We start from the raw sequence: 18902 nt of genomic DNA, 5'->3' as shown, positions 1-18902 counted from the left end.
TACAGCAAGGCACAAAATGCTATGAACAGTGTCAGATGGGAGGGAAGGTTTTGCAAGTGATATGGCCATAATGAAACTGGGACCAGTGACATGGCAACAAACTTGGAAGTTTGCAATGCTATGTAAAGTTTGTGCTAGTAATAGCACTGTTGGTTTGTTAACACCAAGGGTTAGATATCAAGGTGCAACCAAAGCGTACAAGGATGCTGCATTTTGTAAAGCTGTCAGGAAACTGGCATTTCAGAGGCATTCACTTGGTTGGAATTACACCTACCTAACACTGACGAACGGTTCCAAACATACCAAGAAATTAAATAAAATGTCTCATTGGTTCATAGATACATAAGGCAACTGGTAAACTTCCTACTGTGGAGATCTAAAGTATACAAGTCACCAGTCTAATTTCTCCATTATGGAACTCCAATAGTTAATAAGCCCCATACATTTTGATATTACACATAATTCAAATTTTTGTTAAAGTTAGCATGTTTGTTTATTTGTTTTGAATTTCGTGCAAAGCTACACAAGGACTATCTGCGCTAGCCGTTCCTAATTTAGCAGTGTAAGACTAGAGGGAAGGCAGCTAGTCATCATCACCCACTGCCAACTCTTGGGCTACTCTTTTACCAACGAATAGTGGGATTGACCATCACATTATAATGCCCCAAGGCTAAAAGGATAAGCATGTTTGGTGGGACGGGGATTCGAACCCGCGACCCTCAGATTGAGAGTTAAGCGCCCTCACCACCTGGTCATGCCGGGCCTCAAAGTTAGCATGAATATGCATGTTGTGAACTCAAAACAACATATAATACTTTGTTATGTGGAAAGATAACCTGACATACATTTACTTCTGTATCTGGTATGAATGTGATGACTGCTACGATCAGAGGACAATAGCTCCATGACCAAAAGGTGTGTCATAAATGTTCGAAATTCATTCTTCATACCTTACACCACTCTACAATTGATGTATGTGTCACAGACTGAAATAAATTAGTGCAATAAATCAATTTTATAAAGCTGGTCAAAACATGTGCCTTTTCTTGCAAATCAGCTGTTAAAAATATAAAAAATAAACCAGAAACTAAAAACAAGAACATTAACACCATCTAGGTTATAGTTAAAAACCACGGTTACCATAGGATACCAGAAAATACATTTAAAATAATTATTTATATATATAAAATACATATAAAGACAACACCAGCTAGATTGTATCAAGAAACCATGGTAACTAAATGGTAGCAGAAACTAATCACACTTAAAAAATATAAAAAATTACATTTTATTCAAAAGCTATAGTAATAAAATTGTATCAGAAACTCATACACTCAAAAATATGTATATAAAGAGTTAACAATATTAACTACATTTTATCAAGAAGCTGTAGTAATGGGTTATCTAAAACTGATAAATCAATATATATATGCATATGTAGAGAGTTGGTATCTTTCTCATGAAGCTATTGGAATCAAAGGGTATAAGGAACACAAAAACTTAAACAGTTAATACTAGTTATGTCACAAAATTAGGGTTACAAAAAATTTAAATGCACATAAATAAGTGTAATTTGAAAAATAGTCAACCCTTATTTCATGTAAACTGATGTACTCCAAAAGTCCACCTCACTGTAAATTTTTAAAGAGCTGTAAACACAAGTTTACTTTACAATGCTTGTTCGTTTGTTTTTATTAGAACAAAGCCACATTGGACTGTCTGCTGTGTCCACTGCAAGGAATCAAACCTCAGATTTTGGCATTGTAAGTCTGTAAACTTATCACTGTCCCACTTGGGAACACTTTTCAATGGTAAAAGTGATGTAAGATATATTGCACTTTTTGTATTTGTCCTTTTTTCTCTCTCTCTCTCATTGTTTTATAGAACAAATGAGGCTCACAACTCAATCTACATGCAAGGGGCTACAATTGGTAAATACATCCTATAAACACGAAAAACAACACTGCAATAAATGCATCACATTAAAAAATTGAGAACAAAACAGACACTACATGTAAGTAAAAGACAATACCAGAAATGATTATGAGAAACCACATGACAAAATTAAAAATTTTAAAATATTATATTAAAATAGACACATACAGGAAGTTAACATTTTGTGTCCGTTTCAAATAGAAATAAAAGAAAATGTTTGACATCAACCATATGTAATTTAATTAACATCAATATTTATCTTTTTTGAAAATGAATACACACAATGTTTCTCAAACGAGTTTTGGAAACATTTAGAAAAAATTACTTTTCACAGTTATTTGCAAGTTTGTAACAAGGTAAATTAAATTTTTCATACACCTTAACAATTCTAATAATTTAAATGAGTTTCACATTTTGTAAACAACAAATTATAATGAAAATCCATAGAGGAAGGTAAAAAATACATTTATGTTATACAAAAAAAAATAATTTCTTAAAACCAATAATTCTTAAATATCCAACAAGGTTCGTTGTGTATAAGCATGAGCAAGCCAGGAAGGTACCCACCAGGTGTCACTTTTAAAACTTAGCTAGTACAAAAAACAAGCTGAAAAAAAAGGAAGTCTTATACTTCATCTTTCAATTATAAAAGAACAAGTTGTAGAAAAAAATTGTAATGAAATTTCTAATATTGAGAAATGTTACAAATAACCCTGAGAACCAACATAATAGATGTCATAAATTGTTTAAAACATCAGTCAAGACTTACATCTACAGAGTTACCGTTAATACTGCATAATGAAGAGTCAAAAACTTGCAGAGAAGACCACAAGTTACAATTTAGTTCTAATTTTATATATATATAAATCAAATTGACAAATTATTATTTTTTCCTTACTGGGATATAACCAATATAACCAATAAACATTTAAGGAAAAAAAATCTTATTAAACAAATATCTTTTTTTTGCCATGGCATAGCGGCTCATAGAATGGTTCAGAGTTGTTTTTCAAGTACAAACTTTTAGCTCATAGCTCCAACTCTTGATCGATTAGAGGTCTAATTACAGCTGCAGCTATTAAGGATTCCCTCGTTTCCTATCCAAACACAGATACAGCTTATAACTAGTATTGACATTGGATATAATGGGGTTTTTGCCCCTAATGAAAAGCTCTGATATGCTTTCAACCCTTTCATAAGGCAGTCATTCACTCTGGTTTTGACCTGATCATGATGGTTCAAAGCTTGTTAGCAAGGTTTGTTTTGAAAGAGGTAAAACCCACTTTATAACATGAATTCAGATTTCCTCCTATTTTCTAGAAATGAGATACACAAAGCTTCTTTACTGTATTACTTGTGTTTTTTCTTACTTTAGTATCTTACAGGCTATACAAAAATAGCTTTGACTAAAGAAAAAGACAGCAGCTAAACCACAGACACTAAAAACTGAAATTCAAATATATTGCACAACACCTGGTGGAGAAATTAAAACAGCATCCACAACTTCCAGCTCAAGTTTCCATTAAAAGAAATGTGGAGAAAAGTAAAGGTGATTTTACTGTTATGTTTTCTTTATAGAAATGTTTAACCAGTAAAATTTCAAGACGACTGGACAAAGAGTGACAGGTTGTAAATAATATCACCTTTAACGAACACCAAGATGTCATATTTTGCCATTAACAGTGTGAACTATAAAAAACCATCTGTTATACACGTTATCAGTAAGGTTCAAACTTTAACAATATTACAGAACGAGTGTCTAAAAATATACTATACTTTAGCCAAGTTAAAGAACAAGTATAAAATTGTAAATACAATGTTTGTGGCACTTATTAATTCTACATACACATAGTAATATTTATAAAGTCCAGTATTTCTCATTTTCAGATCAACATGTGTATGCTTTGGAAATCAGAGTATACCAATAAATTCTCATATGCGTACTGTACATTTAAAGTACATGGTATCGTAGCCAAATCTTTTCTTTCAAATTAATGACATATTACTAGTTACCATCTTAAACAAAGAGTATTTTAATTACAAATAAACTCAAAAAAACTATTTAACACATGGATGCACCTATATATTTTTTAGGTGAACATTTTTTAAAGAAGATTTAAAACAGACCAAAAAACTTGACGCACAGGTTACATATTAAATAAATTATATGGTTGAGATATTTTTTCTGTATACTTAAATGTTAAACATAGGAATTATCAACACAGTATTGTTCCACAAGAAAATGAGAAAATCAATTATGATCCCTTTTGCGGCTGATCTTTTTACTTTTATCCTTAGTCTTTAGGGGTGCAGTGTTTCCTTGTTGAGCATTCCGATCATAAATACTGAAAGAAAAGAACAAAATGTCAATTATAATCAGTTCAAAACATGTTTTCAGGATATCATTAAAACTCTTTGATTTATCTAACAAGAAATCAAATATAAGTTAATTTTGACAATATTTTCTATAACTAACTTGTAAAAATTTTTATAATTTTTACATAAGAAGGCCCAATCTACACAATAATCTCAATCACATATAATAGTAATACTAAGTTTTGAAAAAAGTAAGACTTCATTGTGTCTTCTTGTTTTTAAAACAGATTTTTTTTAAATCCTGGTATAATAATTAGGTACAATATATTAATAACACAGGCCTGTGAATTTAAACTTCATAAAAGTTGTTTTGGTTTTAATAATGGATTTCCCATAACTTAGCTACTTAGCTATTAATTTTTTTATCACGTAAGGATTTTTTACAAGTTTAAAAAAAAAACTCTTACTTAGATCAAATTATTATTTCATTTACCATAATGAACATTTTTTTATTTTTTATGTGTGTTTCTTATGGGTTCTAGAACGATCGATAAGACTCATGTCACGAGTGGTCTAGATAAATCTATAGCCAGTGGTTGTCAACATTTTAAGCATAAAAAAAATATGACCCAATTTCAATGAAAATGATTCACTTATGAAAAAAGTACATATGACATTTTGTGAAAAATCTGTACGGGGTGGAGAAAATGGGGCATCATTTTAGAATTCAGCGTTCAGAAATTACTGTAGAACATGTAAACATTTCAAGACAATAAAACAATCGCAGGCCTGTGTAATCTGTTTTTATGTTCTGCACATACCTTTAAAAACCTGAAAATGTATCTTCAGAGAAACAACAACACAAAATGGATTTTAACCCTCATCTGGTATGGTAAATTATTTGTATCACAAATGGTAGGGTGGGTCAAAATGATCTATGTGTAATAAGTTTCAAAAATATTATCTTTGTAGTACAGTGTGGTCAGAATGACCCACAAACAAACAAATGATTACAACAGTAAGAAAGAGAAATGCTATAGTACATCTGTACTGCTCAACACTCAAGAACTGATTGAGGATAGTGTATAGAAAATATCAAGTACAGAGTAGCACTAACTGAGTTGGAATATCAACTTGAAACATAAATGTACGTCATTCTGACCCCACCCTACCAGTTGAGGGTTAAATATTAAATATTTTATACAACAACTTATGCAGTTATCTTTCAAACTAAACTGAATATGTGCTTAAAGAAACCAGTAATTATAGTAATATATACTGAAAATGCAATGTTTAATTTATAAAGGTGCATAGTTATGTCTACCCAATCAGTACTCAGAGGCTTTTATGTTTAAAGAATATATATACAAATATCATAAAGTAAGTAATTACTATTGCTTATTTCACTGCATTTATCTTCCTTAAAGTTAATTCAAAAAAGAAACCAATGTAAAAACTATACATAACTTAAGTAAGTTTTGTTCCAAAAAACTAACAAAAGTAAGTTTAAGTCATTAAGAAGGCTTGTGAAAACTGAATTATTATGTTCATGATATTAGGCTAGCAGGAATAATAAATTTTTAAACATATCTAGATATGCATTTTCTTATTCTTATATATATAGAACAGTAATAACCAAAAGTCTTACTGAAGTTATTATTTTCAACATACTGAAATCATTGTATACTACACAAAGTACTTACGAATGTTTAAAGGTTATGTCTACCATAGCAAAAGGTTCAAATATTTTTTATATGAACATCTGGTGCCTTTTGAAAACAGTAAACTAAGTTTATGTACTAAGTCATTTTTTTTGGATTTTACTTTCTACTTTTACATCAGCAGTCACATAAAGTATGTGTGGATTGCATATTGTTTGTAAAACTAAAATGTCTAAAACATACATAAATTTTGCTGTTAATATACATCTGGTATATCAAGGGAATTGCATGGATTCAACCCCACACCACCAGATCTGAAATCCAGTTCTTCCAGAGGTTCAACCTACATCCTACACAACACAAGAGAGAAATTGACCTTGGTGTATATAAATGATTTTCTTTGTGGTTTTGTACTTACAACTTATAAGTTTCTGTGCGGATGAATTCTATTACATGAGACACTCCTATTGCCAGTTGGTCTGCTATTGGTGGAAGCCATTCGTTGTTGTCCATTCTGACAACGCATCGTTGACTAATCAAGTCAAGATTCCCTGTCATGGATTTTAGTGTTAGTATAAAACACAACCTTGTGAGATAACTCAGAAATAATTAAAATAAAACTTAGCAAAATAAATCACTATTTCTAAACACACTTTTACAATGTTGAAATGTAAATTTTGGGCAGGTGGCAAAGAAAAGAGGCAATTAATATATAATTATAATTACCAATTATAGTTTTCCAGTCTCCGTTACCCATAATTTTACATTACACAGTTTCTGGCATTTACTTTAAGCACAAGTCGAAAACTACACGGTATTTTCTTCTAATAGAGAATAATGTTTCACACAGAAATTGTTATGATAGTTTAGGAAGGTGCATGTTTTATATTAAAATTCATATCACTATTTCTACTTTCCATCCTACCCTCTTTTTTTTTTCTTCTCAAAGTGTATCATTTATGACTAAGTGAATATCCTGATTAGCTTACTGACATTGCTTCAAGTTTAAAGAAAGTCATCAAATTAATGCTAGCACACAGCAATGATTTTCTTACAATTTGTAATACTGTAAAATCGTAAACATGAGCTTCAGGAAAAGAATGATTTATCCACCATATTTGAAGCAAAAGAAATTTCAATAGCAATCATAAATAAGAAATATAATGATCGTTATATTGGGAAAGAGTATATAGTATTTCAGAAAATTAAATTAAATTTTACATGTAGGTCCAATAAAATAGACTGCTGATGATAAATCTTCCAACATTACAAATAATATGTTAAATTTTTCACTAGAACTATATCTAAAACAATGACATTTTTTGATCTTCCTAAGCCTGAAAGTCACATAAAATGTCCACATGACTTTGGTAGTAAATGATATATAAGAGCAACAGCTTTTAGCCTAATTATTAAACTAGGATTACTGAGTATGTTCAACAAACTCATTTCTCACATACTTATAAATGTTATCTTTCACAAGAGGTCTAATGACTTTTTAATATGTGCATAATTCTCAATTTTGGGTAAAAGATTTAACAAAGTAAGTATTTTGCAATCTACCCTGATTTAACACCATATAACTGATCAAAGTAAATAGAGCTTCTCCTTTGGGCCAAATATTTTGAAAACTAACTTATCAGAGCAGAATTCTATTAGAGAAGTAACTACTGTTTTGGTGATTGTGTTTGATTGTACAAACAACTATGAAGAACTGAGTATACATGAAAACACAGAAACAACTAGTTAAAATGCTAATTAGAAAAATCTTTGGAACTAAAGTTGTCCAACTTAGCCTTATAAGTGTCTAGAAGACTATAAAGAAGAGGAATTAAGCATGAGAAATGAAATCAACTCATGTTAAAATAGCAATGTTCAAGCTGAGATTGTATAACATTTTAGCATATAATAATGATATGTCTAAACAATATCTCTACCTGTAGAAATGTTATGTATCTCAGTATATTGTAGTAAATTACTGTTAAGATATATAAACATCACAAGACTAAGAAACCTTCTTTCTGCTTAATCTTTCCAAATACGAATTCAATGTTCAGCAGAGTGCATTGTTCAGTTACCAGGGCAAAGAGAAATTTAACACACTTTATATCTAGCTTTTTGTTTAAGTAAATTACTGTAAATTAAAATAACTTGTAAGATCCTTAGTTTGCATCTTAAGATACTTACATCAATAACAAAACTATCTCTTGCTTTGAATGATGAAAACTTACCCATCTCAGGAGGAAGAAGAGTAAGAGCATTTCCTTGTATATGTAGCTCTCGCAAGCGTGTTAACTGACCAATTTCTTTTGGCAAACTTATCAACTCATTTTCTCTAAAACATAACTGAAGTACAAATAAATAACAAAATTTCACTGATTGTTTATGAAAACTTAAAAATTATCAAATGTTACATAAATACACCAGTTTTTTAAAACTCGTCAAAAATTTTTTTAAAAACTATGAAAAAAGTGAGAAAGATATAATGTATATTTAAAGACATGAAAACATAAACTCCACATCCCCCCAAAACTTTTAACTTATTAAAATGTGTCCTAAATTTGTCAAAGTTTCTAGATGTTTACTGTACTATATTCTTCAACTACCAAAAAAACAGGGACTCTAATTTAAGAAAACATTACAGTATTTAGCATATTTCACTGTAGACACTAGTTTTTATATTAAATAATGGTTCTATATTTGAAAAATACCACATATTATAGAGAACATAGTATATCCATCACTACTAACATAATAACCCTTAACAAATAAGCATTAAAATCTATTTTAAGAACCCCCCCCCAAAATGTTATATCTCCCTGTTGTTATGATGATATCAATATTTCCATTGAAAACCTGCTAGGCATAGTTTCTATGTTTTAATTAAGTTGCTACTAAATTCAAAATTCAAGTTATCTCTACATGTATTTTACTGATTTTTGTATCATATGACACTACAACTTGTTTGTACAATTCTTTATATAAAATTAAAACAAATCATGTTTAAAAACAAGGATTATACATTTGTATTTAAAAAAGAAATTTTATAGTTGACTCTTAAAAACCTAAATCATGCCTTTATTTTTCTGCAACCAACTACAGTCTTAGTAAGTTTTAATGGTGTATACAGTTCATTTTATATCAATTGTTTAAGTACGTTGTTAGTATAGTTGAACTATATGTAACATTGTATAGGATCCATACCTATCAGAGTCAAATGATTTGAGACCACTGAAAGAAGCTAAAGGCTAAGAAGTGGACACATTTCCATTCATTCTGTACTTACTATAATAATTTGTTTTATTCCATTTTGATATTTATTAATGTAAATGAAATTACAACAACATTAAAATTACTTAAAATAAATATATGAGTAACTTATATTAACCCCAAAACAATTTTGTGGTTTTTGTCTGGTGTCTATATGAATCTTTCAATGAGCAAAATAAATATCAAAAACTAGATTTTAGATATATCTAGATCACATCATAACTGTGACAGTTATTTTTACATTCAACTATTAGATATTCAATAGCTCACAAATATTACTGACAGTCAGACAAGAACCATTTTTCACATAAAATATTAATTCCATTAACCTTATTAATATGCAAGTTATGTAAAAAGTGTTATTCTTTCTTTACAATACTTTACTAATTAACATTACCTTCCAGTTAGAGCAAGTTATGTACTACAAATCAACCTACCATTCAGTATAGTTGATTAAATATACCTTTCTTACTCTTCTATTTATAAAGATTAGAATGCATTATTTATCAGTTGGGTAACCTTACTGTTAACAATATTTTGAGCTATAATTCCAATAATATTTCACAAAGTTCAGCTACTGTAAGAGATTTAGATGAGTCCTAAATACATATATTAAAGTAACAATGCAAAACAATCTTTATAATAAAAATTTAATAATAATAGACAATAAATAAAGTTAAACAATAGTGAGATTCAACATACTAAATAATGTAAACAATGCTCCAAATGAAAGTAACAATAATAAACAATATATTATATCTTACTTAAAGAACACAGAAACACTAGCTGTTAGCTTTAACTACTCTCATACAATAAATTTATTTGAAAAATGTGACCTTAGTATAAGATGCCTGTATTTTTTTCTCCAATTCTCCCTAGCACATTTTTTTAACAAAGACACTTCATTAAGCCACCCCTACTTTCTAATGTTAGAGGAGTGACATCTTTGACAATTTATGAGACACATTATCGTTTAACTTGTGTCGAGTTAGTAGCAGTAATTTTCCTACAGTACAACCAAAAACTAATATTTATGAAAATAACAGATTACATAATAAAATAGTACCTGAACTGTCCATGAAAATATAACAATGTTAAACGTAATATAAAGAAAACATGCTAAAAATAATGTGGTGTATAAAAACTTTGCTACTTTTATCTAATGCTTAGAAACTGTGTTCATATTTGGCACAAACAGTTGTACTAGTTGAGTTAATGTAATTTTATGTAAATCACTTTATAACTAGCCATCATCTACTTAGATATTTTAAAGTTATTTTATATCTAATAAACAGAACATTGTAGTAATATATAGAAGTATCTGACTTCTAGCTTGACCCATGAAATTCTTTAACAATCAAACAATTATATTTATGAAAAAAGAAATCACTACAGTATAGTTGAACACTGTTTCCAATTCTCAACTGATATGTGTGTGTAGTTAAAAAAATGTTAATACTTCAGATAATGAAATATAACAAATATTTACTGTAAGTGAAGTGGGAAATTTATACTTGATATTTTAACTTCATTATACACCATCATTTCTAAATTATGTGTAATTAAACATGCCTATTGTTTAACTAAAAGAACATTTTAAAACATTTTTTATTGAGATCTAAACATCTGAGATCAAAACTAGCAGTACAGTTGAAGTGGTGAAACTATTTACTGAGTTCTAGTGGTGTTCATGATGAAGTAGAAGTAACATAAATGTTTAATACTTATAATAATATATACAAAATTCTAAATAAGTAAAACAAACTCTAAACATCAGCAATACTAAAAATTATTATTATATCATTGTATCAAGTAAAATTAGCAATATGAGTGTCAGTATAACAATTTAAGCTCTATCAGAACTCATAAATTTATGCATTTTTTTGCTTAAGCTGGAACACATGGCTTCAAACACTGCTATCAATATTCATGACTCTGCAGGATTTGATATTACATATTTAAAGACATCTCTAGTAACAAATATGCTTTTAAATATAATTTTGGGTTTTCATATATGAAATAAAAGTTGACTGTAGAGCTTCTCTATACTAACATTCATTTTCTGGAGTACAGAGATTAGTGCAAGTCTTGTAGAAACTGCAGTTACTAGTTAAATTGTTGTGTATCATTAGCACATAGCAAGTTTCATAACAACAAAAGTAAACAAATTTCCAGTAAACACCACGAAAACACCAACTTTAAAGAATGCTCATCTATATGACTTGTTTATTTTGAACTTAAATTTATTAGCCAGTGTAGCACACATGTTCCTGTCTTAACAAACCTGTTTATGTTACAGATTGATAATGTTGTCCTTGATTCAGCCTTTGAGATTCCCTTGTTTTTGGATTCAATACACTGACAACATTTTCATTGGTGATTTACATTTTGAAATTATTAATAATTGTTTTAAGTTCATTAATCAGATTTGAACTGTAGGAAATAAATATGAAATGATGGTATGTAAATTAAGGCTTTTCTAAAAACGTACATGAAGTCTACATGTACTCACACTAACTGTTTTATCTTCTTTACTCCTTTCAACAAAATACCAGATTTTAAGAGCCTTACTACATAATCTATATTTAATTACAAAGCATATTCTTGGCTAATAAAATGCTTCGTTGAAATTCATGACTATCCTACTTAAGCTTCAAATTAAATTTTTAATAAATTTATTTTTTATTTATTTAAAAAAGCTAATCCTACCATTTGTCCACATGCTAAAACAATAAAACATGCTTGAATAAGTCTCCCGTAGGTTTACAGCCTTAAAATCCTAAAGTCTAGGGTTTGATTCCCTGCAGTGGACACAGCAGATAGCTGAATGTGGTTTTGCCTTAAAACAAACAAAGTGCTAGGAAAAAAATGGATGAAAATTAGAATGACAAATTTGTTGCAAAATTTGCTTGATTTCTAAAAAATAGCCTAGAAATGTCGATAACGACATTGTATATCAAAAATGCTAAAGTGGCTGCAGTGCACAATACAGGTTGCAACAGTAAATAGAAATATGGATATCCAGATAGTTACAAAACAGGGTGATGTGGTGTGACTTTCAAAATAAATTTTACTATGGAAAACCAGATAACCTCGACAAACAGAGGAAAGCACTTGTTTGCCCAGCTAGCATGTTTGACAATAAGACAACCTGGATTTCAGCCAAGAACTATTCCAGTCACTCCCACAATGCTTTCTAGTACTTCATGACCTCTACCAAATATTTCAATTTCCACAGCCATGTCTAAAGTAAGTGAAGGTAATAAAATCAACAAATTTAGCAACATCTGTAGTACATATCTTATGAAACAGCTGCTACATATCCAGTCCATAAAGATACCAATAGATTATGATGGCAAAATAGCCTGAAAAACAGACAAGTCTTTTTCTTTTGAGATTATTTCAATAAATAAATGAAATACTAAACAACATGTGTTTGTTTGAAGTTCAGCACAAAGCTACAGAATGGGCTATCTGTGCTCTGCCCACCACAGGTACTGAAACCCGGTTTCTAGCATTGCAAGTCCGCAGACATACCACTGTGCTACTGGAGGAGCAACATAACATTCATCTTTCTAACCACTTTAAACACAAAAGTGGGAAAACTAATAAACATAAGAATTTTAGAATGATCACCACTTATTAATGGCTGCTCTTTCCAGTTAACCTACAGTGATTCACCAGATGGAAGTCAATAAAAGAATGAAAGGGTACACCTTAAAATTACTACAATATGGACTGATAATTCTATATATTGCTATACATACATGAAAAAAAAGCAACAGAATGAAACATAATTTTACCTTGATTTTTCACTATACCCATAAGCTCACCCTCTGTAATAATTAACTTTAACAAACTGTACAACAAATACATCCTTGTTTATTTCCTATTATTTTTTAGGAACAATTTCTTTATCACTTAAGTTACATGTACTGTCATAGTCTCTTTGGAACTGATTACCTCACTGGTTGCCATTGACCCTGAACCAGGGTTAAGCATGGTTGTTTACACTTTATATTCAAAATTAGTGTCAAATCATCTTAACTATAAAAACGTAATGGGTACTTTTTTTTCTATGAAATTGATGATATAAGCATTTGTAGCATGTTAACATTCTGCCTAGAAAATATTTATTTGTATCACTTTAAAAACTGTCCTTTAAACTCTTGAAAAAGTCAGGCCTTCAAGGGTAAGTGTAGTATGTGGGCAACAGAATTTTAAGTGAACTACTTAAAGTATAATGTGAGTATTGAAGTACATCAAAAGTATAATGTGAGTATTGAAGTACATCTAAAGTATAATGTGAGTATTGAAGTACAACTAAAGTATAATGTGAGTATTCAAATACATCTAAAGTATAATGTGAGTATTCAAATACATCAAAAGTATAATGTGAGTATTGAAGTACATCTAAAGTATAATGTGAGTATTGAAGTACAACTAAAGTATAATGTGAGTATTCAAATACATCTAAAGTATAATGTGAGTATTCAAATACATCTAAAGTATAATGTGAGTATTGAAGTACATCTAAAGTATAATGTGAGTATTGAAGTACATCCAAAGTATAATGTGAGTATTGAAGTACAACTAAAGTATAATGTGAGTATTCAAGTACATCCAAAGAATAATGTGAGTATTGAAGTACATCTAAAGTATAATGTGAGTACTGAAGTACATCTAAAGTATAATGTGAGTATTGAAGTACATCTAAAGTATAATGACTACTGATGACCCACAAATTACCTGTAAACATCATCATCCATCCTTTTATGTGTTGTTTTATTAATGTAAAATAGAACGCCAACAAATATACAATGTGCCTTATTGTGATATCAAAAGTGAGTCAAAAAAGTAAGAGTTTACATTGAAATAAAATGAGTTAGTCCTTAACACTAACATTACAACTTGGTACTATTTTAATGCTAATAGAAAACAACAAACAACCTAATTCTATTACTTAGTTTGAATTTTGACTGATATTCATGAACTCTGATGTATTATACCTTATTTAACACAGTTATACAGTCCAAACTTATTTGTGAAATTTTTTATAATGTTCTCTACAAAGAATATTACAGTTCCTACAATTTTAGGCAGTGTTTATGCCTATCTCTATACATTGAGGCCTAACAACAAAGCTTAAAATACAAATCTGTAGAGGATAATCAATAAATATTTATATAACAGTGCAATATAATATCTTAGAAAACGTATGAAAAACAACATCAATTTACTGAAAAATATTATAAGATATATTTAACGTTGAAGTAAAATCTCCATCAGGTTTTATAACATGCAAAATATATTTTGATTTACAAAAACAAAGCACGGTCATAGATCAGACACCTGAGACAAACAGGTGACAGAAGTTATAAGTTGAAAACCACTTTGAAACAACATATGAAAAAAATAAGAAAATATCTTAAATTCAGCAAAATATAATGAAATAATCTGAACACTAACACTTTACTTTGATTGTAAGAAAATGTAACACTTACAATCTGCAAGTTCTTCAAGTTACCAATTTCTGCTGGAATTCTCTCAAAATCATTGTCACCAAAATAAAGTGCTCGAAGCGTTTCTAAATAAAAAAGTAGATATGGTATCTTTGAAAACTAAAAATAAACTAAAATGTAGACATTTAAAGCATAAAAGTAAATAATTATAGCTTCCTCTATTATTCAATTAAAATCTTTATCCTGAATCTACAGGTGTTAATAAAACCAATCAGGAAGAGTACTTAGTTCAATGTAGTTAATACATGCACACACAATATATTACAATGATATTACAATATATGTAAATACAGCAAAATTTTTTTATTTCAAATACTTGTTCATTCAAAGTAACAGATTTTCCTCATACCCGCAATAAAGAATCCTAAAATTCTTTTATAAATTTTTAGCGTCTGACTGACTGACATTATCATCATCATGGTGGTGCAACTTCAGCAACAAAACCAAATATTCAATATAAAGTTTTTTTTAACCTATTTTTCTACTTCTTCCTTTCTTTTTTGTTCTTTTCCTTCCCAATTTTCCATGGTCCTCAAAATTTTGGATTTCCGTACATTTTGAACACTTATTTGGAAGAATATTTACCTCTGTTGATGCTGCAGTTCCCTAAATTATTAATTCTTTTATTATTACACATATAATAAATTATATGACCATGTTATTAATACTTTAAATATTTAAGATAGACATGTTCCTTATAGAAAAAAATGGTGGCTGCAAGTAAAAACTACGCTACTTCACAAAGGGTTCAGGGATAAAATTAAAGAAAAGCATCATAAATCCAAAACAATTAGAATTGACTGCTATAATGGGAGACTTGGAGGACTATAGGTCACGAGATTTGGTCAAATGGGAAATTAGGAAACCAAAAAGGGTATTTGAAAAAATGCTGGATGAAAATGTAAAAATTAACAGTAAGGATTTCTTTAAATATACTAAGGGTTAAACAAAATGTCAGAATGAGAGTAGCCTTTGAAGGATGATAAGGGAAGGCTCATATCTGATGATTATGAGATGGTTGGGTTATTAAATTCTACTTTTTCTTCAATTTTTGTAAATGAAGATTTAAGCAATATTTCTCCTCCTGAACAGTTGCTAGATGGAAACAAGATGGTAACATTAATTCTGAGATTGTTAACAAACTTTTTATGGAATTGGTCCAATGGAGCAATACCATATTGGAAAAATAATGTTTACTATAATTCTAAATTTATTAAATGCATCTTCATGAAATTTGGCAAATTTTTAGTAAACATTACAAATCTCTTGTATACAAAAAATCAGATTTTTTTAATAAAATATTTTTACTAAAGATTTGTCTGTGAATTTTGAATGCAACTTACAAATTGTCAAAAGCACACTTTCATCTTGCAGTAAAAAAGGATTATGAAAAAATTGGGAAGTTTAAAGAATGATAAGGATCCTGAGCCAGCTTTTTTTCCCAAGGGTTTTGAAGGAGATTAAAGATGGGTTACATAAGCCACTTGCTACTATTTTTGTATGTCCTTGAATAGTGGGGAGGTGCCGAGGATGTAGTTGAAAGTTGACTAATGTTATTCCTCCTTTCAAGGGAGGTGATAAAAACTGTCTCGGTAATATATATCTATTAGTCTCACATCAAAAATGGGGAAGTTTTGAGAGTTTGATAAAAGATGCTTTACAAAGTCATTTGAAAAACCTTAAATTCTGTTGTAAAATCAACATGGTGTTACTAGGGGAGAATCTTGATATAGTAATCTTTAGACATTGTTTGAAGAGGTTACTGCTCATGTAAGGGTGGGGTTTGGTGTGTCTGCATTTTCAGAAAACATCTGGCAAGGTTCATAATAAAATGCTTGTTAAAAAACAGTCACTGTAGGTTTGGGGAATAAGTCAGCTCACAGGAGTGAAAAGTGGCTGGATTCAAAACAGTAGAAGGTTGTGATAAATGTAGTTCAGTCAAACTGTACTAATGCTACAAATGGGGTATCTCAGAGATCAGTGTTAGGACCTTTGCTCTTTTTTGATTTAAATCAATGATAATGATGAAGAAATGATCAATTACTTAAATTTGCCTTTGATATTTAGGTCTTGGGGTTGCTAGCTGTGAAGATGCTGCTATTTTACAAAAGGATTTAAATCATTTGGTGAGTTGGGCAAATAAATGGCAGATGGCTTTTAATTAAAATGAATGAAAGATAATGCTTGTGGGTTATCATAATTTGAATTATCAATATAATTTTGATGGAAATTGTCCTGAAAGAAAATAATTTTGGTGTTCTGGTCTATCAGTCTCTTAACAGATTCAAACAGTGTGCTGTTTCTAATGGTAGGGTAAATAAGATGTTAGGTTGCATCTACAAAAATATTGAATACAAGTGTAAATATGTTATAATTACATTGTATAGGTCACTTGTTACACCACATTTGGACTATTATGTTCAGTCTTGGGCTCCTTACCTTTAGAAGGACATTGAATTGTTGGAATGGATTTAGAATAGAGCTTCTAGGATGATACCCGAGATGAAAAGATTTTCATATGAGGACAGGTTAAGATCTCCGAATTTGTTTTCGAGGAGAAAACAAAGATTTCAAATGAATCTAATCAAGATGTTTAATATTGTTAAGGGAATTGGTAGTGACAATGCATCATCTTTTATTCTACTTACTGGTGATGATATTACAAATAGGGAGCATAAATATAAATTTTGGAGGGATAGGAGTCATCTTCACCTAAGAAAGTTTTATTTTTCAAACAAGATAGTTGGCCTTTAGAACAACCCAGCTTAGGATAACCTATTTGTACTAACAGATCCCTTGTTGTTCTTAAATATTATGTTTCTTACATGTAATTTTATATCTGGATACAATAACACAAATCATGATGTTTGAAAACAAATAAAAATTATGAAATTTTTTATTTTTTTTTAGTTTTGTTATTTCGTATCACAGTGTTCCGTGATAAAAATAATCCACCCCATCCAATGACCTTTTTTTTTAATTGTTCGTTTACATATTTTATAAGAACATACTAGAAACTCTTAAAACTAATTTGGTTTTAGTATAGCTGCTTTTGCACAAGTACATTCGAGAACTGTAACTTTAGAACCTGACATACCTAACATAAAGAAGTTGCCTGGTAGAGTTTTTTCATTTAAGTTATTATAAGTTAGATCAAGAACTTCAAGTTGGGGAAAAGCACCAAACCCTCGAGGAAGTGAGTACAGTCTGTTCATCCTATAATTAGACAATGAAACATTAAGATATACCATGACAAATTCAGTAAATAGAACACAACCTGATAGCATTATTTTCTCAGCATATTAGATTAGACTTGAATATGTTTCTTTCAGGAAGATTCTTTGTTTTATAGAGAAAACTATTACTTAAAACAGTTAACTAGTTTCACAATACACAAGTTTTTACAAATCATCTTGTAATTATATTTCCAAATATAATTCCCACCAAAAGTCAGGTGATATTTTAAAAATATTCTTATTGTACATTCAAAAAAATACATTTTTAATTTGACTTGGACAGACTCAGATTGCTCATATAAAGTGAGTAGCATGATGGTACATTGTGTACTGAAACTCCCTTTTCATAATATCAAGAAAACCATATTTTCTCAGTACATAATCAGCTGTTAAGAAAGATGATATTTAGAAATACCCTCTAAAGTGTTCTAGCATAACAGCAATGCATTTGATAATATTTGAGTTCTGTTTTTTCACATCAGAAATGTGCATATTTTAATGCAAATAAACCAAAATCTGCTAGGATTGATGTCTCCTAGCTTCTCATTAACTTCATACACTGAATTAATTAACTTTTATAAGTATAATAACAATGAAATAAAAAATTTGTCATGTATTGTCTTTTATTAAGTATTGATTTTTGTATGTATTAGGTCATCAAGAAATGAATGTTGCATTTTGGAACACTTTCATTAACCACCTCCCAAAAAAAGCGAACATCACATATAATAGTTGAAAGAACTGCCTAAATGTCATGTTAGTGTAGCCTATATAATGTGTAAAGTTTAGTATACTCTAATTCCTTTTAGTGATGGCTTATGATGAGATACACATTTGGCATGTAATGCTGTTTGAATACAAGAAGGGAAACAATGCTTCTGTAGCCAAAAAGAATATTAAAGAAATTTATGGAAATGTTTTGAATGTTCGTAAATGTCAATGATGGTTCAGCAAATTTCGTT

General features: G+C 29.6%; 1 protein-coding gene across 1 annotated transcript in view; it reads right to left on the bottom strand.

The window, feature by feature from the left end:
• Window positions 1–1272: 1272 nt before the first annotated feature.
• LOC106468948 (ras suppressor protein 1-like) overlaps window positions 1273–18902 on the bottom strand; it is a 36194-nt gene continuing 18564 nt past the window's right edge. Inside the window, exons 5-9 of the mRNA XM_013929401.2 lie at window positions 17802–17920; window positions 14687–14769; window positions 8144–8258; window positions 6331–6463; window positions 1273–4280 (exon numbers count right to left, since the gene is read on the bottom strand). Of these exons, the coding sequence (XP_013784855.1) occupies window positions 4187–4280; window positions 6331–6463; window positions 8144–8258; window positions 14687–14769; window positions 17802–17920 (544 nt within the window). The 3' untranslated portion in view covers window positions 1273–4186. The remainder of the gene's footprint in view (window positions 4281–6330; window positions 6464–8143; window positions 8259–14686; window positions 14770–17801; window positions 17921–18902) is intronic.

This window comes from Limulus polyphemus, unplaced genomic scaffold (assembly GCF_000517525.1).
Source record: "Limulus polyphemus unplaced genomic scaffold, Limulus_polyphemus-2.1.2 Scaffold3231, whole genome shotgun sequence".
Lineage (NCBI taxonomy): Eukaryota > Metazoa > Arthropoda > Merostomata > Xiphosura > Limulidae > Limulus > Limulus polyphemus.
Note: the sequence above shows the minus strand (reverse complement) of the source record. Positions and strands in the feature narration are given on the sequence as shown.